The sequence below is a fragment of the Lepisma saccharinum genome, chromosome 10, assembly GCF_977018435.1.
Source record: "Lepisma saccharinum chromosome 10, izLepSacc3.1, whole genome shotgun sequence".
NCBI lineage: Eukaryota > Metazoa > Arthropoda > Insecta > Zygentoma > Lepismatidae > Lepisma > Lepisma saccharinum.
Window position 1 is genome coordinate 17,776,711 of NC_139238.1, and position 24,638 is coordinate 17,801,348.

Here is a 24,638-nt window from a genome sequence, read left to right on the forward strand (position 1 = left end):
TAATGGCGGACAAGAACAAGAGAACGCAGCAATCCGAAGAAAAACACCCATTGGTTCACTCACGTGTTCGTCTACTCTGAAATTGTTGAAGTACTGTCATTTTTCTATTACTAACGTAAGAGAGCAGCCAATGCATTCTGATATTTAATATAATAACTTTAAAAATATTGCAATATTATTTTACTATAGAACTTCCTTCTAACTTCTAGTTTAGTATTGAATATATCAAAACCATAACAGTTACCCATAGCAACGGGTAAACTGTCGTGGGAGAAGGAGCAAGTTTGTATCGGTTCATAGCATTTCGTAAATAACTTCTGTTCTGAGTATCGAATTCGCTTGTATAAAGGGGAAAATGTTAAATTTTCATAGATCTCTTCCTGTAGACCACAGGGAATTAGCATCAATACAAAAGAGACAAACTTTTGAAAATGAAAGAAAAGCAAGGATTTTCAACGCCAGAAATAGATTGATTGGAGTAAGTTGTTCAACTTCACTAGTTTAGAATGTTAAAAAAGTAGACATTCAGTCTTTGTCAAAATGTTGATAGCAAGTATGTGTGGTTATAGAACCACTAATAAATTATGATCTCGTGCATAGTATAAGTAGCTGCAAAAAATGAAGTCGGAGTATGGGTGCAATTATTTTCTATGGTAATTTCTTTTAATACACTTTTGTGTTATTCCGAAATCTCTTAATCCATTATTACACGTCTTTAATAATGCTTAATTTTGTATAGATACACAGTACACATGCTCGACTTTATATCGTAAGTGGTGTGAGTTTGTTTTCCCATTGTCCTTTCCCTATGTCTTGTTCTTGTTACAGACACATCATCAGACTTGATTTGTCAACAGAACCAAAGCTTTGTAATAACAAATTGAAATTCCACTAATACTATAATATGATCTAGATTGTAGCTGTTGCTATAATGGAACGCACAAGATTAATATAATCGCCCTTGTACTTAATTATATATATTTTGGGTAATAGTTCGTTATATCGGAGACAGATTAAAATCGGATATTTTGTGTTTCGCATGGTTCGTACTTACCAATTGTGTATTGCTGAACATAGTTCAAGGTGCCATTATGCTTTTTACACGAAAACAAACACAATTTTTCACGTACAGAGTGAATTTTTGTATTCATTTCTTCGCTTCCGTAACACACAATATGGCAGGTACATCTTGACTCCTGTTGTGGGTAAGCAGTGTTTCCAACCTTCTTCACCGAAAAATACAAACGTACGCAGCATGCAGTTCACGTAGCGAAAGCTGTAACATTATCGTATGAGGGAAACGGATTCCTTCAAATTTACAGGAGAAAGTACTTACGGAAATCATTTTCTTTAGCGTTGTGGAAGTTCCTGAATGTAGATTTCATCCATTTTAATGTGAATGCGTGTTGTTTTCTGCGAAAATCTCTGTCCGACACGCTGTTTCTGCTCCCGCCATTTGCTTTCTGCACGAGAGTGCAATGTTCCGTGTGTTAAGATGATGCAACCCCATAACCAGTGTTTCAGCCTCGCTGTGTTTTCACTAGAAAATGATGTGTCGAGTATTTTTTTTTTTAACTATGCTTGCCTAACCTAACCTAACCTTACCTTACGGAAAATGTTTTTTGGGGCTAACGTGAATGGTTTTTGGGGCTAACGTCAATGGTTTGTGGGGCTAACGTCAATGGTTTGTGAGGCTAACGTCAAGGTTTGCGACGTATTATCATAATTTCAAATCCGGGCACGAAAGTAGATATTTTCCGGTGAACGAGGTTGCAACACTGCATAAATCGACAAAACACTCTCAGAACGCCCCCTAAACCAGTACGCTATCACGGCCATAATGTGTTACAGATTCGAAACAACAAGTAACAGTAAGTACTCGTAAATCTAAGAAATAGACATTGATATGCATTATTTCACTTTAGGAAATGTTCCACATTCGAAAGTAACACGTTAGCAATGTAAAGAAGTCCGAAATATATGATTTGTAGGTGTTTCCCTCATATGATAATAGTACCGCGAAAGCAAAGGCACTTGTGCGTCGGTGAGGTATTTCTCTTGAAAAATACATGATTTCCCAGTCAAATAGATTCCACGATGAAAGAAAATATCTCGACGAACGTTGGAAACCTTAGAGAAACTCATTTCCGTAAGTAGTTTCTTCTGTAAAAATGAAGAAATGTGTCTCCGATATAATGAACTGTTACCATATTTTTTATCCAGAAATCATTGCAGGTTTTCTCTTTTTTTCTGTTAGCCTATTAATACAAAAAACAATTCTCTATTTTATAATTTTTTTCTAAAGCTAAGCACCATTATAATTAGGAATAGCACCACTGAAATGTTAATCTGTTCAAAATATAAACATCACATATAATGTTATCATCTACATAACACTTCCACCATGAAGGGAAAAAATTAATCCACTCTGCATTTCACTGTACTATGATGGCACATAGTGGGTATGGGGATATGACCAACACATGCTTCATCTCAGGCATAGCAGAGGTGGTGTGGTAAGCACCATGCCTTGTCATCTTATTCCCCAAAATATTTCATTGATAGGTTGCGTGAGCCCAGAACTGCTTTTATGAACAAAGATATTGGCAAAATTGCTTCCGACTGGATCACAATTGCTCTGTAAAACTATATACACAGTGTTCTTTCTTGGAAGAAAGGTTTTGGTACTCTTCAAGTTGGTTTGTTATTGTGGACATCACAAGAACAACTCAAAATATTGTGGTACGCTCATAAATGTCTTTATTCATCCATGTAGTTACACATAAACTCACACACATGTTTCTTTCGTTAGTATAAAATGTTATTAGTTTAATTTTCACCGATAAATAAGGTACCAGAATGCCATACCAGTGTATATGTATAACATTTATGTACCGGGTATATATATATAAGAAACACAAAAGAAAGATTGAATGCACACAAGAAAATAAGGAGAGAGATTTGACAATTTTTAACCATAGTTTAAGAAATAGAAAAACAGTAATACTATAATGCAATTAATAACATTTACTGAGAAGATATTTTGATTCTACGCAGGGATCCATCATGGTTTACACAAGATTCTAATGATTAGCAGCATAATATTTCCTCAGTATGTTTTCTGCTGTTTTTTCCCTATTTTTTGTTACATTTATTCCAAAAATCAAATTATCATTTAAAAGTTGATTTGCAATTGAAAGCTCTATTGTTTCAGGTAGATGAAGAAGCTTTAGCCCAGCAGGTTGCTGAAAGAAAGGCGAGAGAGGAAGAAGAACGTCTGCTCAATGCAAAGTACGATGAGCAGGCTTCCAAACAGGCTCAGATCGCTCAACTTCTAGAAAAAAAGTCTAAGGATGTAAGAAACATCTCGGTTCTTTTACATTTAATTTATTTATGTAACCTTCTTAATAATACTGTTTGTACGTATATCATGAGGTTAATCTTCAAATCTTATATTAATCTTATATTAATGCCCTATCACAGAATTAACTTAGTAAAGATTTTGTACAGTCATAAGCGAAAGTGGTTATGTACATAAAATTGAACTTTCTTCTGAAGTTATTGTGATCGAGAATTTAATCAATCTTAAATATAATGAAATTATTTTGAGCTCATAAAATGTAATTTCACACTTTGAAACCAGAGAAATGTTTTTTACTGGTCAATTACAACACACTTTTGCTCATAACTGTACTATACTCAGCATCCACGAATTCTGTCCTCAGTGAATTTTAATACTGTTACTTTATCACTGTTTTGCTGCAGTGGCTTTTCACAAATGGGATGAAATAAATTTAATTAAAATGTAATTAATTTTGTAATTTGTAAGACATTTCTTTTTAACGAGTCAGGAAATTTCATTATAGAGGAGCAAAGGTTAATTGGGGCCATGCTACCCCTTCCCCCTCCCCATATTGCATCAGATGTTAGATGTAAATATACTGAATATTACAATACAAAAAAAAAAAAGACGACACAGTCACCTCCCATAGCACACACTCAGTATGACAGATTCATAGATCCAGCAAATGTTTATATAAGGAACAAATTTTAACTTTTTAAATAAATTAAAGATAAGATTTTGAACAATGTGTGCCACTTTACAAAATGAAAAAAGAGAAAAAAATAAAATAATGGTGATAAGAGAACTTCCATGTAACCAAATCAATAGTGCTCTCATCTTTGGCTCGATCTGCTGACCACACATACAACGAGAAACCTCATGGCAGGACTTGGCCCTCAGAGGTTACTATGATGTAGTATATTTAATTGCAATCTATTTGTATTTTCTCTTGAAAGAGATGTGTAGGCATACATTGAAAGTTTTACTTAGGTATTACATTTTTAGCCACTAAAACTTAATATTATTTTAATTTAAACAATGTGACAAGAAATAGTTCTGAAGTCTGTCTTCAGTTGGGAGACTGAATGTACTTTTTACAATAAAAAGACAAGAACCAAATATTATAAGAAATATTATCATTGTGTAAGTGATAATTATACTAAAGCGGGGTGACCTTCCACATAGTACACCCAATTGTCAACCTCACTTCCACGTAGTACACCCTGGACTGCATTTTGCAGACGAACGAGGCTCCGGCGACTGGCCTTATGGCCAGTATAATTCATTTTGTTGGCCTGTGTTTTGTCCTTATGTGTGCTGAGTGCCTCTTAACAGCCTCAGCTTTTAACCGGTCAGAAAATTTTGTTATTTTAATATTTTAGTTATGACACGACATTACAGTTATGTTATTTTAGTTATGGTAAGGGGCTGGAGCCCATATAAAGTGACGGGTGCAAAATAGCCTAAGTGCTGATGCACCCAAAATTTTAAATTCAAATTAAACTAAAGGGGCAGAAAACCAAAATGAAATAAACAAGTAGTACTACAGTATACTACTACTTCATTGCATTGGTAATTTATTTTGAAACATTTCTATTTGTAGGACAACAGGCAACTTAATAAAGAGATTGAAATATTCCGTGCTACATACCAAAAACCAGAAGATAGACGGGAGTTTGATTTATATGATCCAGATGGCTTGAAGAAAAGCATTCCAGCTAGGGTCCAGGATGATGACCCTAGATTAGGCCCTTCATCACTCCAAAAGTAAGAGGACTTTGCACATTACTACATGTAGTGTTTTGTTTATAGTATATTTGGGTTTTCAAGTGTCTGCTGACCCAAGTGTCAGAGATGGTGACTGGCAATATTGTGAAAAACAAAAATAACATTTTTATGTGTTACATGTAATTCTAATTGTGATGTTTTTGTGTTCAGAGGAAACATTAAATGCTATTATATCACATTTTCAACAACTTCCAAGAGTACAGTAATTCAAAATTTCATGCACAAAAATACAACAGTAGCAGATTTCCACTTCCCAAGAGTGTAAGTCTAGCATGATGGAGATTATTTCTATTGTAAATTGTGCTGATTTTGGGTAGACATGGAATTTTCAGATGGAGTTTGTGTATATTTAATTTCATTTGATAACTGCAGAACTCTCTTATTTCCACCATAGTGACTATACCCAGGACCACCATTAAGAAATGTAAGGCCCAGCCCCCCGCCCCCCTCTGGCACTACCGTCAGCTCCCTTGACATTAGATAGAACTATTTTTTATTCTAATTTCTTTGAAGTGAAAAGTGAAAATATAGACAGCATATATTATATTGTTCACAAGTTCGCGAGGATAAATTCACAGAACATGAACAGCAGCTATTACATTTGTTCATCTTGTTTGTGAACAGAAGTCTAAGGTGCGGCAAGTGTTTAGAAGATTCTGTAGGCTTTAGAAAGTTCTTTCATAGGGGAGGTTCTTTATCTGCAACTTCCCTGCCCCTGTTGCAGCCTCTCGTTTGACAAATATCTGTGACTTTTACGTCATCATCCACATTTCTTCCACAGCTGCGTCAAATGACAACAGATCCAAAGTTTTGGGAAGAAAGGGAAGTTTTATTGCTTCGACCAGGGTACGGCAGGCACTATGACTGAAGTGAATATTGTACATTTTTTACTTGTATGATATAAATACCTGTATCATCGAAAATAGTATGGAGTGTGTATTAAGGGATGGTGTCAATAGCAGTCAATTAACACTTCAATAATGTTTTAGAAGCTTTGTTTACAAAGTCCCCCCTGATAACCCATGAGTCCCCCCCCTGGAGATCAATTGTAGCTTCGGGCCTGGCAAGGGCCTGTGCAAACTATACCTGCAAGGCCCTTATAGTGAAAATATAGACTCCTTCCACTCCTCGTAAAATTCTACCTTAAAATCAACATTATTATTAGTATTGCATAATTATTTCCCCAGCCTCAACACACATAGGATTTTGCGTGAAGCAGAGACAAAATTTGGTAATGTGTAAAGCCACGGCAGCTTGTGATGGAAGTATTTAGTGCACAAGAAATGAATGTGAATAAAAAATGCACTAATATTATGTAAATATTTTGGAAGCCTGAGGCCCTGTGTTGTGGCATATGTTGCACATCCCTAACAGCAGCCCTGTATCTAGCAGTAAAAACAAGTAGAGCCACATATTTATGGTGAATAAAACATCAAGATTTCGATGCAAATTTTGGTATTAAACACAGCATAAAGAATAGCATATCGGTGTTAAAATTGTGAGTAAAACCCTAACTTTAATTTAAAAACTACAGATATTCCTTCTAATAGAACATTTATGTAGTTATAGGAGTAATAAGTTGTTTTTTTTCCTGTGTAAAGGAGTCCATTTTTGCTTCTCAGATATTTACAGCAGCATTAAACCATTTTCTGTGATTTGCATGATAATTCAGACTTCAGAAAGTATCACATCGGTAAATAAACTCTAAATTTCATAAGAGATTATTTCGCAATTTGCAGTTCATTTCGCGTCATTTTGTTACAAAACATGGTAAGAAAATGCACCTCACACTTTTCAAAAAGCCCACCCCCTGGCTACGTGCCTGTGGCCAACCACTTTTAGTATGGTTGGCATAATGTTCAGCAAACCACATTTCGTTACCTGAGGTGTATGCACTGTGGATGATCGTTAGTTGATTGGCACCACTTTGGGTCAGGAGTGGAATCCCTTGAGAAACTGTGAAAATGGGTTGAGAGAAGCTCCATTGTTGTCACCCACAAGCAAGCAACCTATTATATATCTACCACTTTAACCACTAATTCAGGGTGAAGTTTGCATGAATGTTACTGTAGAATTCTGATTGTGCTGGTAGAAATAATCGGAACGCTTACAGGTTTGCTGGAGAGGATGCAGATGCAAAAGTTCGGATCAAGGTTCAGAAGGAGCAGCAGAGAGCTTGGCTGGAGCAGCAGATAGCAGAGCGGCGAAAAGCAGATACAGACCGCCAGAAAGCCGAGGAGGCTTACACAACAATGATGAAAGTTTGCGACCAAAGAGCATCTCAAATGGACAAAGCAGAGAGGGCGTGCAAGAGAGCACTGAACCAGGCCATTGCGGACTACAACAAAGCTTTAGTAAGTCCAGTAATAATCTTTTAATTTCAAGGTTTTTCAGTTAAGTGGTTTGCAATCAGTGGCGACTAGAGTGCTGCAGGGAGAGCATTTCTCTCGGACACCAAATAGTTCGCATGAACGATGCTAGATAGCATACTTAATCTTCTCTCGAGCAAATAATGCTCAAACAGGCAAAACAAACAGTAACACATAAACCCGTATTTTGCCTGGGGTAGTGGGCCCTCAAATATGAATCGTGAAGTGAAAGATGCCATGAAATTGAAACTTAAGTGAACATAATCATCTCCATGTTAAAATATATTTTTTTCTATCTTACCAATACACAGTGATATATGAAAATGAAAGATGATTGTGGGCTGAAACTGCCAAAACATATATGTGTCTACGATTATTGACATTCCATTGTATAGGCTCATAGAACATAGCATGCTTGATGGTGGGAGACTCAAATGAGTACAAGCAAGCGGAAGTGGTCCCATGGCAAAGCTTGGTCTTCAGAAGGAGGCAAGAAATAATTTAACACAACATGCAGTTCTTACATTAGCTTCTCCGGGAAAGAAGAGAAAATAAAGTGTAAATTATACTGGTCATTTTTCTAGGAAAGAAAGGCAATTTTAAACTCCTCCGACATACTGTGCCATTTCTCTAACAAACAGCGTTAAGTGAAAAATCAGACAAAACCATAGGTGGCTAAGTAAGTAGCTCTGTGCTACAGTAATGGTACAGTATATGTCAGAGACTTTGGTTTATATCCTGGTAGAGTCTGTGTTTTTCGCTTAAATTTCTATGTAGTTTGTAACAATAATATTATTTATGTGTGACAATTGGTTTGAATAGCAGAATTTTATGATTCTGAAACCGGTATTCATACATCAGAAATTGACTTTGTGACATTGCTAATATACAGTGTACTCGGATTGTAGAAAGTTATTGTTCTAACAGGAATGTGGTTGCTATATGCCTCTGATTTTCTGTGACAGTCCCGAAATTGTATAATTTTGTCTCCGTGTCATGATAAGTTTCTTCAGGATGTACTAATGTCCCGGAATCGGAATCATGAATTTTGTTATTTATTTATTACATTCCTATACATAAAACTATTATGTAAGGTACAAAATGGTTTTCTGGAAATTATTTTTAAGTCTTGAATTTTTGTGACTTTGGTTGCAAAAAAGTCTTCTAAAATTATACTACAAGGTGGTGGTTTCATTTTCCTCGGCATCATTGAAAATCGTTTCTGAAATATATTATCTCGGGGACCGTATGGCAGTTTCAGTGTGTATCCATAAATGTTATGGTTATTGGATCAAGGCTTCTTCCCCCTTTTCACCTCAGGCTCAGCAATATACCGGATTTTCACTTATGAAATATAGCAATCCTAAACAGGAATAAGCGTATAACCGATGTCAGTAATGTTAATGAAAGAAAAAAAGGTTTGTGAGCCATATTTAAATTGATCCGGAAAGAATGGTTCCTGGACCTAATTGAAATACTTTAAACGTAAAAAGATTATTTACAGTCTAGAACCCATTTACACTTGCTGATTTTCTCTTCTGGTTGGGAATTGAATTTATTTTCAATTCCCAACCGGAATTAACAACCCTAGGGTTGTTAAAGCTCTAGGAACCAATGAATTGTAATGAGTTCTATTGGGTTCCGTAACAGGAAAGGGAACTTTTTTTCTCGCACAATTTAAATTCGGTCCAAATTGCATATTATTTCATTTCAATACAGAACTTGGACCGTATTTAAATTGATCCGGAAAAAAAAAGTTCCTAAACCGAATTGAAAGATTTTAAAGATAAAAAGATTCTTTACAGTCCAGAACCCATTTACACTTGCTGATTTTCTCTTCCGGTCTGGAATTGAATTTATTTACAATTCCTGGACCTCTAACGACCCTGGATTTGAATATTTTACTTTCTTGAAGGCTTCTGAGCAAGAGGCTAGGAATAAACTGGAGGAAACTCAGGAACAGGAGGATAACATGGCGGAGATTTACAATGCCACAACTGGAGATTTTCTCACGGAGGATCCAGCAGCAGCCGTTGGAACACTTGGCCCAAGCCGCTTGATAAGATCTAAGTTCAAAGGGATGCTTCCAGAGCAGGTGGCTGAAATTCGGCAAGAGCAACTAAGGCAAATCGAAGAAAATAAGGTACGTATTTTATTCCACTAGGGTTGGGTGGATCTGAATACTGGAAGAATTAATAAAACTAAATAAATTATAGGTATACCTTGGTGAGTTTCTATATAAGATTCCTCGCGAATCGAAGCAAAGAAGAACGAGAATTGTATTACATTTTGTATTTTTCACCACACATTACAGAAGTCAATTTATATATAGTACTCATTGGGTACGTAACAGTTGGGCTGAAAAGTTCGTAGGCTAACATAGTAAAAAATATTTTTTTGACAAAATTCGATTTTATTATTCAATATAGTTGCTTTTGAGGGCGATACAACGATTATAGCGGTCATACAATTTTTCGATGCCATTTTTATAGTACGATTTCTCTTTAGCCTCAAAATAGGCCTCAGTTTCGGCGATTACCTCTTCATCAGTGCTAAATTTCTTTCCAGCGAGCATTCTTTTAAGGTCTGCAAACAGGAAAAAGTCACTGGGGGCCAGATCTGGAGAATATGGTGGATGGGGAAGCAATTCGTAGTCTAATTCATATAATTTTGGCATCGTTTTCATTGATTTGTGACACGGTGCATTGTCTTGATGAAACAGCACTTTTTTCTTCTTCAAATGGGGCCGTTTTTTCGTGATTTCATCCTTTAAACGCTCCAACAACGCTATGTAATAATCTCAGCTATCTCGATCATTTAAAATTATTTTGTGGACTTTTTTTATGTTTTCGTCGGTAACAGCCTCTTTGGGGCGTCCACTGCGTGCATCGTCTTCGATGCTCATTTCGCCTCGTTTAAATTTAGCAAACCACTTCTCAACGGTTGATTTTCCTGGTGCAGAGTCCGAATAATGTTTATCAAGCCAAGCCTTGGCTTCAACAGTATTTTTTTTCGCCAAAAAGCAATGCTTTATTAACACACGAAATTCTTTTTTATCCATTTTTTCACAATAACAAAAGCTGCTTCACTCACAATGCTATCTCTCACGAACTAATTATCCGGCAGCTGTGAAATTTATACACATATCTTTTGAAGGTTAGTACTAAATAAAAATCACATGGATTTAATTCTAGTAACGCCATCTATGAGTCAGCCTACGAACTTTTCAGCCCAACTGTTATATTAGAATTTTTCTTCCAGTGTTTTGGAAGTAACTAGTTACTTCTAATGTAGTTACAAGTAAGAGTTACTTTTTGAGAAATTCTAACTGTAACTGGCTACTTTTAAAATAAGTAACTGTAATGGAGTTACTTTTTCCAATAGAAGTGGCTTTATAAGCATTTACTTTTACTGTTACTTTACGACACTCAAATTGTTAACTTGAACATTTGTAATGAGAGGGGAAGAGCCAGATTTTGCAACTATCCCAGTCAACACACTAATGTTGCCACAACGTTGTATGCATGTTGTATTTATGATGAATGTTGTATGTAGGGGAACAACGTTGTGATAACCTTGCATCAACGTTACAAAAAAAACATTCCACTCGAATGCGCTTTAGTTTGGATGGTCACCACCATGAACACCACAAACGTCAGGTCGGAGTGTTTTGTTTAATCTGAATTTGTGTCTGCACTGTCCATCAAATCTTATATTTCCTACAGCGTACACTAGATGGCAGTGCGACTCAAATGCAAAACAAACATAAGTTTTAGTAACACAAATAAGGATAACTTCGATTGCAATTAGTGAAAAAATGTGTTTTATTATCCTTCGAAAGAAGTGTGAATATTGAAGTTGTAAGGAAGATCAGAAAATGAAATGTGGTGAATACAAGTGAAACTCCCATGATAAATATTTTTATCCCAGACTATATACCAGGAGCTAAGTACTGCAAAAAGAAACTGATTACCAGGGTGTAGTTAGAGATTGGTTAATTCATCGAACTCTCCAGACTAACAATTGCCTATTTTGGTGGAGCAGGAAAAGTTTTTATAAGCTGTAAAGAGAAACTGTGACATTACAAACATGGGTTTTTCCTGTTACGCATATGTATTATATACAAAAATGCCTTGGCAAGATTGCTAATAGCTTACCATGCAAAATAACCATATTTTAAATATGCATTGTTGTTATATTCGTAAACAGTGACGTGCACTGAGGAGTAGCTAGTCTAGCAGAGATAGATCAATCAATCTCACATCTCGAATTATATTCAAATCACAATATTTATTGTCTTGTTAAAGCCACCACAGTTCATACGCAACACTGTCTTTTCCACGCGCTTCTCGTCCATCGGTGTTCTCCGCGGGCAAAGCTGGCTGGATACCCTAGCTCGCTCTTCTTCCGCCAGACCAGTTTCCAGGTAGAAACGGCCGGCCCAAGGAAAAGGAAGATTTCTCTCTACCTCCCTTGTCCCCTCGCCCCCCGCTGCAATGGTTGAAAGCCCAGGCTTTCAGGTCCTCCAGTCTATCTCCTATAGGGCAGATAGGGGATTGGTTTTTCATAATTTTTCTGTAAATCCTCTAAAGAACTCAGGGTAAAATTTTCTGCAGTACTTATGTTCTCTGTATTTACACGTTGTACAATATGTGCGTATGTATAATATGGGATGTGGTTTTATTATTTATGAAATGGGAACGTGTTATGTGCAGACAATAATGTCATGCTTTCTTTCTTTTTTTCTTATTCAAGTATGGAATATATAATGATTAAATTTCAAATATGTGCTCAGGCTCTCTCTGACTCTCGTTTTAGTAGTGTTTTATTTAAATATACTACTCTTGGTCTCTAACGATCTGTTGTTTTAAGTCCACTTTATGCACAGTAAGGTTAATCGGGACTGGACCTACAGTTTAAAGTGGGATCCGAACCACTATGTGCCTCCACCGGGAATCGAAGCCGGGACCCCTTGCTTACAAGGCGACGATGCTACCATTGCGCCATCGGGAAGGCCTTGGTCTCTAACAGTCATAAATACGGATGTATTTATTTGGGCAAGAGAACACGATGTTCATATTGTTGTTGGTTTGGTTTATTTTACTTCGCTTTTCTGCCACATTTGGTTATTGCGAAAATGAGGATTGAGTGATGATATGATGAAATTGGTGAAGGGACCTCATATGAACAATCCAGGCCAGGATTCGAACCCGTGATGAGTGCGCATTCTTGTCCTATGTGTTGCAGTGAATAATGAAATAATTTGGAATGAAAAATGTATCTCAGAACTCAAAAAGTCAAATGAATATCATTGAAGAAACTACAAAAAAGTGTGTTGTGTTTTGTTACTTGTCACCAAATCAACCAAGCGTGGGGGAGTGGTTACAGCGTGCTACGACACCAGGAGTTCCGGGTTCGAACCCCGACCCGGGCATGGGCGTTCCCTGTGCTCGTCCCTTCATCAATTTCATCGTATCATCTTTGCAATTAACCAAATGTGACAAGAAAGCGACGCTAAGTAACAAAAATTAAATCAAATCATTGATTAATTGCTCAATTTGGTTTATTTTACTTCGCTTTTCCGCCACCTTTGGTACGACAAAATTGATGAAGGGACACACACAAAGAACACAAATGGCCAATCCGAGATTCGAACCCAGGATCTCTGGCTTAGAGTCAAATCAAATAGTTTTTTATTTTCGAATGTGGGTGGGGTTACGTGTACTTTTTTCTAGTACTCATTCATAATTTTGCAATCTTTTCCTGTTATTGACATTCTTCGTTTTTGTAATAATACTGGCCCTAAAGGGAGGAGGGGTGTGATCCACACCAACCCCCCCCCCCCTTGAGCACGCCACTGACTGCTACCCCAACTGTCGACGTCACCGCACGTCACTGTTCATAAATTACACAGGCAGCAAGGTAATGTTGCAAAAAAGTTGTGGCAAAGTTAACCCCTTACGTACCCAACGATGCTACATAATGTTCAGTATATGTTGCCACAACGTTGTCAACCTACATTGCAGCAACGTTGAAATAAATTACCCTTAAACGTTGACACAACTTTGTATCAACATACACTGAACATTATAACAACGTTAGGTATGTTAGGGGTTAACATTGCCACAACGTTAGGTATGTTAGGGACTAACGTTGCCACAACGTTGTGGTAACATTACCTTGTTGACTGGGATGTCTTTTCTGTGGGTGGTACGGGGAAATAATTTTCATGAAATCCCCTAAATTGATGTTTTAAGTCCACTTTATGCACACATATGCAGATTGGGACTGGACCTACAGTTTTAAGTGGGATCCGAACCACAAAGAGCCTCCACCGGGTATCGAACCCAAGACCCCTTGATTACAAGGTAACAACATTACCACTATGCCATCAGGGAAGCATTAGTAATTTCAAATTCCATGTGATGACTTCAGTTTTTTTGGGTGTATTGCTGCCTTCACGGTAGTTTAGCTAGAAAGAAGTCGAGAATGTGTTTAAGGTATTTGGATATATGGAAAGAATGGGGGAAAAAAAAGAGTGATCATTCAAGCATGACTCCTTCTTTCATAATTTTTTATATGTTGCAATAATATAGATATATGATGACATATAATATGTACCAGAAGTATAAGTAAAGTTCATGTAAGTCTTGATCATTGATTGTGTCTAACATGTTTGCAAGAAAATTCCCAGTGAAAAGTAACTGTACATGTAACTCAGTTACTTGTAAAAAAAATAACTCAGTAAAAAATGACTTTTCAAACACTTGCATTATTATTATTATTCACTTTGTAATTTCAGCTAAAACGAGAAGCAGAAGCAAAGAGAGAAACTGATTGGACACATTTCACGAACGGTGTTGCTCGAATTGCAGAATTGAAGGAACGTGAAATTATGAGGGATCAAAGGTAAGTGATGAAATATGACACTTTTCTTTAGGGCTGAGCCGATACCGGTACTTGTATAATTCCAGTTTAAAATACAAAGGCTGTCGCAGAGAAGGTGAGACAGATTTTTTCCTGGCTTGGCAACACTGCCTATGGTTTCGGCACTAGTTGCGTCGTGTAGGATGACTCATTCGGTTTCCGTAGCAAGTTGTCACATGTTGCGAAACCACGTTAGTGAGCAGATGTGTTGATTTACGTGAAACGTGTTTCGTTTACCTCTCCAGGTTTTTGTGTATAACATTGCTTTTCGCGATGAGTATTCAAGATGAACAGTGACATGCCATAAAATTTTGTTGGCATTTAGGGAAAAGTGCTGCGGAAACATATGCAATGTTTCAACAGGCATATGCCGATCAAGACAGACTGAGTAGAGCCACAGTGTACTTTAACTAAGTTAGTCAGTATAATTCAAACTCAGTATCAGCACAATAGGTAGTAGCTATGGTGCTATATTGGAAAGGAAATTTAAATTTACATATACTGATAACTTTATAATTATTATATTGATAAAAATGAAAGAAAAAACTAGAAACAACAAAAATTACAATGGCATCAAATTATGCCTTTGTTTACAAGAATATTTATAAGATATCAATGCTATACATAAGAATATATATATATATATATATATCTTTGTTATCTCCTTCCAGGATAAAGCAAGTCTTTGTATCTACAATTCTGAGCTTCAGTTTTCGAAATTCATCATCTTCTCAAATCACCTCCAAACGTAGAACATATAAGTGTCACTCTATGCGACCTTCCTCCAAGCACTCATTTGAGGAACTGTAACATTCACAAGCCAGCCCCTTAAGGAAGATGAAAACAGATACTTATTCACTGCTTCCAATTCAACATGGCATCTATTATACATATCAGTGTCATTCCACAACTTTCGAATCTTTATCAGATTATATCATGATCAAAGTTCATTCAAGTCATAAAAGGCTTCTATATAACTTAAGCATCCAAGTTATTATCACATTTCCAAGTTTAATGCTTTAAAAGCAACAATTATTGTACAAATATATCCCCATTCCATAATGCTAAAATTGTACTTATCTTTGTTCCATCTTGAGCCCTTCACAAAGTCACAGACAACTAGTATCAGAGCTACTAGTTCAAGCCAGATTTTTTAGTATGTGCAATCTTCAATTGTTTTTGTTTTATATTTTTGTCCCTAAGTGCTTAACAGCTTGAATGTTTGTGTTGTAAATGTACACATTTGCTCTGTTATAGCTATTTTACTATGTATATTACAATATACTTATCTATTGATCACAATTACCATTTTTTGAATGTTGATACAAAATACCAAGTATGACATCACATTGAACATTGAACAATTTTAAAGAGTTGACCTTTGTGTATAAACCTTAAAGCCAATGCAAATGTACACAATTTGAATAAATTTAATTATAAATTTGAATATATCATATCTTTCTTGTCTGAAAGAACACATATGATTGAAGATATTTGTTTTTCATATTGCCAGTCAAAAATAACTGTAATACTAACTTATTATAAATATTGCACAAATGTAGAACTTTGAACTTAGCTTAACCTTTTTGAAATGTTGTTATGACAATGTATTATTTATATTGTCATACTGGCGCTCAACAAGGGACGAACCCACAACAACATATCTGAGCAGTACTGAGACTTTTAACATATAATAATTAATATAATGCCTCTATATTTACAAACTGTTTTCATGTTTAGCATTATATTCATCTGAGTATAACTGAATATTTGTTTTCCAACAATACAACAAGAACTTGTTCATCATGAACCAATACAGTGCAACTACACATAATGAGTTTTTAGTACATAATAATGTTGCAAAACAAATAAAACAAAATCAAATTCTACATACCAACAACTATTATCTAGTGAAGTTCCATATGAACCATTTTTACATAAAACAATGTAGCTACATAACATTTTTATTTATTATCAACCAATGAAGTACCATTAAGAACTTCATTCTTAATCTGAGAGCATAATTTCTATATTAATCTTTATTTAGCCAAAAATATATTAATTATAATTTTCTATATGTAGAGTAAGTTACCTATGATCCAACTAAGTTTCCCATTGTGTATTCATCCATTTGTCTAGTAACATCAGCTAACAAGACAAGAATCTAAGTCCCTGCATCAAAAGCAAACATCCTCAGATTTACAGAGTGTCGAAACTAAGATTTCTTACATCACAAATCAATTCATGCAAGAAATGTATAAATTATGATGTGCGCACAAAATTATAAATCTCAAATAACTGTTGTTCCTGAACTCACAGCGTCACGGCACGAATTTCCTATTCTGCCCTTTGTGAACACATTTTGGAGCCATAATGCATTCTAGCATTTTAAAGGAACCTACTACTTGACTTAAGCTTAGATCAAAATGTCTTTGCTTCTTGTCAAGTTTATTTCTATTTGAGCCTAAAATTCAACTCTTGGAATCTCAGAGCTTTATGTAAAATGTTTTTACGCCACAGCTAAATCTTAGCATTAAAATCTATTATGCACATGCTATCACATTATATTATACATTTTTTGCACTCCAAAATACACATAACAAAGAATATTTGTTATATTGAATTTTTCCACCGCTAATCACAACTAAGGATCAAGATATATGAATGAGGACCAATGTCGGATTACAAAGATCAACTTAAGGCAAACTCTACACATGAATACTTCATACCTGAACTAATGTTTCAGACTCAAGGAAAGAAGCCCGAAAAATGAGAAAATTTTTACATTGACATCTGACTAAAGAAAAATTGTGCATAAAGTACTGCGACTCACTGTACCACCCTTAAGCAACAGTCTAAGAGAAGAACTCAACCAACCAACCCACATGGGTATGGTTGTGAAACAAAGCAGTATCTTTTGTCCTTCAAACCAACAAAATAAACAATATGTTATCAGTTAAGATATCATTATCATGTTTTGTAATATGTTTGAAAATATTGCATTATACATTTATGAAGTATGAACATAAATATTGGATATATAATCTCAGATGTATAACACTGTCAAACATATACATGTGTATATTTAAAAGAATTTACAAACATGAATCAATTTTTGATTGTTATCAGAATTGCTTTGAGTTTGCAATTGAGAAAATACTATCTGAAATTGTCAAATAATTAATCAATCTGTGTCTACTCTTAATATAGATCACACTTATAGAGAATTACATCACACTGACACTACCTTGTGAAAGCTCATTACTATAATATCTTCAAGTGCAAAGATATCATATGATCATGTCAAAGTCCTTTAATATGCTGTCAAAATAAATCACAAATTAACGTTGTTATTCATTTAGAATAAAACAACTAAAATATACCTCATACCAACAAAATTCCATCCTAGTCTGTATAAATATTTTATCAATCCTAGCAAGTGCATTGATAAAATAACATATCTCTGAGGCTTAATTGACTAAAATCTTTGTAACGTAGTCATGTGTGATTTCAGAAGTCATCAAAAATACATCTAACATATCTTTAATCCAAAACATGGTAAGAATGGTTATCTCAAAAGATACTTGATACTTACGATCATTATAAATATAAGACACGTGGCTCAGAGTAATCACTTATTTAATTAAGTACATTTATATTATAACATAAATGGAACATTACATTCCCTGAAAAAACTAGTGTAACTGGTCTTAATATGTATTTTTCCTTCATAAATTTATACCCCTAAGATGTGGAAATAGTCAACCTTCAATCATCATATATAGCAGCACCATCGTGTGGCTTAGCATGATAAGTGTATTTGAAATCATAAATACCTAACCTATCAATACTACACGATTACTATTGGAAGAATCCAAACTTGATAAAGCACCAAAGATACATGTGCATCATAAAAAAAATATATATATTCATATAATAAATATTTCTACATTAAGTGTCACAATAGGACTTACTATTGCCTTTACGTGAACACTTCACAATGCTTTCATGCAACTGTGGCATGGAATTATGAGTGACGAGCTTGGATCATCTAGTGGATGTCTCTGCTACATGTCAACTTCATAAAATATACGAGGAAACAATTCATCTTCAGGAATTATTGACTTAACAATTCCCTAATAGCAAATAAAATAATTCTCGTATATAAGCATTTTAAATGCACTTACATTCTTGGTACACTACCACTACTTAACTAACATCTTGGGTAACATCTTTCACCAGCTATTCAAGTTTGTTACATAGATGAACTATTATTAAAGTGTTTTAAAATTTGCTTTTGTTGTGCATAATAATGCCAAGTTTCCCACAAATGTGCGGAGTTATATTTAAGTCTAATAAACTTAAATATAGTGATCATGCAACTAAATTGTGCATAAAATAAATCACAAACTTGTACTTCAAAATATTATATTGTATTTTTGTCCATCAAAATGAACAGTAGTACTGTGGTCAAATATACCTCCCTAGACCAACAGTCTAGAAGATACTCCCAACCAACCACCCTTTTAAGTTGATGTGTTAAGCAGTTACTACCTCTATGTAAGATATAGCAGCTAAAGAAACGTCAACTTGTTCTTGTTTATTTTGAACAAGAAATTTCTGCACCAGATCAGCATGTGAGCTATTGATATTCTGCAAATGTTGCAACCAGAATTTCCTCTTACCAAGTGAACACCTCCATAACTTTACGTGTTCAATGGCCACATTTTCAATAAAATCACCATTCATGCAAAACAAAATTGAAATACGAGAATCCCCAAAATTTTTTATACATAAGTAAGGACCCTCAAACAGAAAACAATATTTTCTTATAGGATTATCATCCATGTCTCTCTGTCTACATTTGACAAAAACAAGATCACCAGGTGAGATTGATATTTTATTCACTTCCTTTTTGTTCAATTTATCTAACCTTTTTGTTCTAGCAGTGTGGCTCTTAATTTGAGACATGATTAATTTTTTGTTCCATGGTATGATGTCACCTTGAGAACAAAATGCATCACCCAAATTAAAATTTGGCTCTTTGTTTAGTCTCAACTCTATAGGAGCAAATCCTGTATGTGAGGAAATAGCATTATTTAGCCAATGCAAAGCCAAGCTAACATGCTGTGGCCATCGTGAGTGGTTGTCTATGCACAACACCCTCATGACACGATTAAGTTCAGCAGACAAAAATAACTGTAATACTAACTTATTATAAATATTGCACAAATGTAGAACTTTGAACTTAGCTTAACCTTTTTGAAATGTTGTTATGACAATGTATTATTTATATTGTCATAGTACCAATGGCACAAGTTGTTCGAAGATGGGCACAAATCAGGTGCTTTACTTCCGCATCCTGGACAAAGACCGTTTGTGATTAACGAGATGCTAGTGAATACTGTTGCAGCAATTATTCATGATAATAGGCATATGTCTGTGAGAGCACATCGAGCATACAGCCTGGACCTTGCACTCTGCGACTTTTGGCTATTTCCACTTTTAAAGGCCACTTTACGTGGTCGTCATTTCATGACGAACAAAGAAGAGATCACCGCAGCGCAAGTTCTCTTTAGTTCGCTAGACGACAACGAATTTTCAAAGACATTCACAAAGTGGCAGGAGCGTATGGACGCTTGCTTAGCTGTCAATGGTGCCTATTTTGAAAAAGATGTACGTCTACTCGATATGGCTGATTCTGAATACAAATTTTGTGGTTTGTAATTTTTTGTTTCATTTTAATGATTCTTGGAGGGGTCAATGTACATGCTCGTCTTTTAACTGCTACGCAGTCACAACTTTTTGACCTATTTCGCTCATTTTGGTCTCAATCGGCAGCTAATGAACCATATTTTCACCCTAGTACATTTGCTAGCCAATGGAGGTCGCTGTTTTCCTATACAGGAATTGGTCTCACCTTCTCTGCGACAGCCTTTGTACTGAGTGACAAAACTCATCACATCACATTAGTATTAATGATATCAAATCCTCCCAAATTATTCTCATATAGCATTATATCACTTAAAATTTCCTGTGACATTTTATGTGAACTTCTTTCTAACCCCCAGAGGATGCAAAAAAAAGAAGTAGTTTTGGAAATGTTGCAGATACACCAAAAAAATTGGTGGATTATCATAAGTGTCCCTGTTTCATTTCATGATCCCCAAATTCATTACACAAGCCTTTAAGAGGAGAGAAAGTTATAGCATGTAAAATAAAATTTATGTAGTGCATATAGCGTACAACTTGCACAAGGAATGCAAAATAAATACAAATGTAAACACCATTCTTATTGTTTGGATTAACCTGGAGAGGGAGGAAAACAACGGAAAAATATACACAAACACAGATGTTTATTTCATGCTCATTTGGGAGCTCTGTATATGCCCTGCTGTCTCTGTCATCTGCAATAAAAACAAGTCACTGCAGTGTTGGCATCGGGCAGCAGTCACACAGAAGGGTAAGAGTACATGAAGTAAATCCACATCCCTCTCTCCCACAGCGACATTCATCCCTTTCTCAGGAACTCCGGAATGAGCCTAGCATTATAGTAATGCTGGTTTTGAAAACGTCACGTTTTTGACCCACGATTTTGCGAACAAAGAATTGGCAAGGAATGGTTTCTTTTATTTCCACATAGCGTTGACCACCAGGCAGTTACATGCCTTCAATGTCACGTTTGGGTGCAGCGCTTTCACTTTAGCCCTGCCTTTGATCTTCTCATTTGCTTCCCAGAAGGGTGCATCATTTTCGGAAACGTACATGGAATTCATGTGCGGGAGCCCAAAGTGTCACAAGGAAGGGTGAACGAACTTTTGAAAAGGACAAATTTTGACGTTTCTCTTGGCCGCTCTAGCCACTCAAAATTTTTGGTACCGGCGAAAAAAATTGAACCGATACTAAGCCCTACTTTTTTTTTTCTTCCATATTTTTATCACTTTATGCTTCACCTCCATGAGTTGTGGCAACTTCTAAGTTAAATAACATCACAAACTTCACAACAAAATAATGACACAAAATTTTGAAACTGAAAATTAAACCCATTTCAGGTTATGTTACAATGTATATAAATAAATATACACATGTTATAATAAATAAATATGTCCTATATGAACAGACACCTCTTCCTGCAAGCGATGGGAAAGGGCCTACATATCAGGCATGCACACCACTATACCCCCCCCCCCCACTCAATAAGTGCCCCCAACCTCTTCCATGCCTTCCCGAACCACAACCAAAATGCAGTAAACACTGGCATAAGCACCTTTTCCGTCAACCCATCTTCTATCTGTACTTTCTTGCTACACTGCTATGTACTGACGCCATCTTCAATAGTCTGTGTCTCTTCTCCATGACAGTATACAACCAATGTTTTTAGTTTTTTGAGAGCAACTGGTTGCTTCCACTGTCTGTGAAGAAGTAATAGTTTTTCTTGTATGTACGCATTGCTTGCATTGTAGAATTATTTCCCTGTAGTTTATGGTTATTACAAGCATAAGAAAACAGTTTTTCGTTGTGACGTTTCAGGAGAACACACGCTCCCTTCATCAGACATTTATTTTCATTTTCACTAAAGATACAGTGATAACAATGGTTAGCAATTTTTTAAACAAAAAGAATCCATTATATAATGGATGTTGTCAATGTTACGTTGTTGTAATATAGTGCTTTTAGTGTATTCTGACTTTTTAATGTGTTGGGTTTGTCTTGTGCAGGTCCTTTAACAACCTTGCACTTAACTTTTCTCAAGGGGCTTTTTACACCTCGTTTTAACATTTTAAGTAAGAATCTTAGATAAGGGGACAGCTATCCATATACAGTGTGTTCATAAAGTCCCGGTACCATTACAAAGAAACATAGCTCGGAAACTATATGCAATAGAACAATGCTGTTGATTGCAAAATATGCTACAACTCTCCATGTTTATATGTCATACACCTCAATGTGCGCCCCTCTAGTTGCTCTCAGAACATCAAGGTGGTAATCCACTTCTGCCCATACATGCCCCAGCATATCACCAGTAACGGTTAGGATTTTGTCAACAGTTTCATCAGATACACTTGGTTGTCCACTGCGAGGCAAGTCCTTAACACTACCAGTCTCTGAAGTTCTGCAGCCTTCTCACAAAGCTTGATTAGGATGGAGGATCTCTTCCGTATCGATAGCGAAATTCTTGCTGAACAGATGCTGGTGTTTGTACTCAGCATACCACAGCATGCATTGTGCTTTCTGTAGTGTTGTCATTTTGGTCGATCACACCTTGTGACTGACCCAAAGATGTTGATTTATTTCATTTATTATTTATTGTTTAATTTTGTGTTTAACATGTATTATGATATTTATGTTGTTATCAATTACTATTTTGTTATGTTCCAAAACGTTGTTGAATTAATAAGATGTATAATTAATTATTGATAATGTGAAATTGCGATGTATAAATTTCTATACATATTTTGAGCATAGCAACGTAAAACAAAAGATAGTAGATCAATAAGTGAAAAAAATATATGGACATTTTAAATAGTGACGTCTGAGTTTCATTGAAGTTATCAAAATCCTAATTGATATTTCGTAAAGTGAATACTAGAATGCTTCGTTGAAGTTCAAGTAAAAGGCTTGCTTCAACCTGCAACAAAAGTAAACAAACAAACAGTCACTTTGCAATCAACAGCATTCTTCTATTGCATGTAGTTTCAGAACTATGTTTTTTGTAATGGTATCGGGACTTTATGAACACCCTGTATATTGAAGGGTGCAAAATGGCCACACATGTCGACGCACCCAACAATTTTAATCCAATATCGCTGGCTGAATACTATATATGTTGTCTTATGTATACCTGCACTAACGTTTCAGAACTGATTGAAGTTGGATGTATGTGGATTTTGAATACACCATTTGAAATCAAAATGTGACACATTAACATGTACAGAACATGGTAACGTCATCAGATCATTTCCAATGAAATGTAGAGATACGACAAAACAGCGATATGCTGTCTTTCCTAGAGCAGTTAGCGAGTGTAATATCGAGTTGAGGAATTTAGATTTTTTAGTTATATCTGGAATATTGTGGAGTCCTCATAGAGCCTGATTTAATTCCCAAAGAGTTGAACTAAGGCTAATTAATTTTGTATACTAGTAGATTACTGATATAACCAATCTGTAATTCTTGTTTATGATTACAGGGAGCTTAACAAGAAAATCCTGCAGCAAAACAAGGCTCTTTCAGAAGAACAAAGAGCAAAATTAGAATATTTGGAAAAAACTGTTTACACGACATCAGTTCCAAATGACTTCTTTGATTTATTCAACACAACTACAAGATAAATATGATGGTTGCAACACGTCTATTTTTTCATATACATGTTATTCAGAAGCCATTAGCAAAATATGTGGAAAAATTCAAAGGCAAAATTTATTTTCCATGCTTTCTGATTGTAATTTGTATATTTTTTTTAACAATTTTTGTACGTGTGATAATCACAGCCTCTTTTATATATTTTGTATTATAATGAAGAGAAACATTCATGAATTTTTCAAACTTATTTGTATTTATTACCATATCCTTTTAAAATTAGCTTCAAGAGTACATGATAGTTACCCAATTGTGATGAAAGGTATGTTCAAGACATGCAGTACTTTACTTATGAGTTGTATCCAGAATGAAAAAAAAAATCATGTTTACCTGAAGGGAAATTTTGTTGTGTGTAGGTGGCTACACTGGCTTTGATCTTGATTCTTATGCTTTCTCCTTATGTTCATTCGACAGTGCTTCTTCACTGAGCTTTGAGTAACATGTGTTTGATTGAAATGGCAGTAACAATCTTGAATCCTGCCAAATGCGAGGTTAGTTTTCTGTCACACGATTTTTTTCAATGCAAAAGGTGAACATCTACAAGAAATTCACACTCACGCTGTTTATGAGAACATTATGAATCAACAAAATGTGACAAAGTGATGCAATAAATTCTCAGGAGGCAAGACTGATGTTCATCACGAAGAAAGAGGCAGTCAGTCTTTTTTTTATTTCTGATGACTGTCTTCATGAAAATTGAAAAAGAAATTAGTGCAAATTGGCATTTGGGTCATTCCACGCCATTTCAACGAGGTCATGTCACTCACAGACTCAATTTTCGATGAAATTTGGTATATAAATCAGTGTTGTCCGTCACTCTTGAGACCCTCGACACAAGATACCCTTGCTTA

At 35.5% G+C, this 24,638-nt stretch overlaps 1 protein-coding gene across 1 annotated transcript; it reads left to right on the forward strand.

Moving 5' to 3' along the window:
- The first annotated feature begins 244 nt into the window (after positions 1-244).
- On the forward strand, positions 245-23,946 carry LOC145994237 (RIB43A-like with coiled-coils protein 2). Its single transcript, XM_083130334.1, has 7 exons — positions 245-478; positions 3,215-3,355; positions 4,947-5,110; positions 7,245-7,485; positions 9,416-9,643; positions 14,303-14,409; positions 23,618-23,946. The coding sequence occupies exons 1-7, from the start codon at positions 356-358 to the stop codon at positions 23,757-23,759; spliced, it is 1,146 nt and encodes a 381-aa protein (XP_082986460.1). The 5' UTR covers positions 245-355; the 3' UTR covers positions 23,760-23,946.
- The last annotated feature ends 692 nt before the right edge of the window (positions 23,947-24,638 follow it).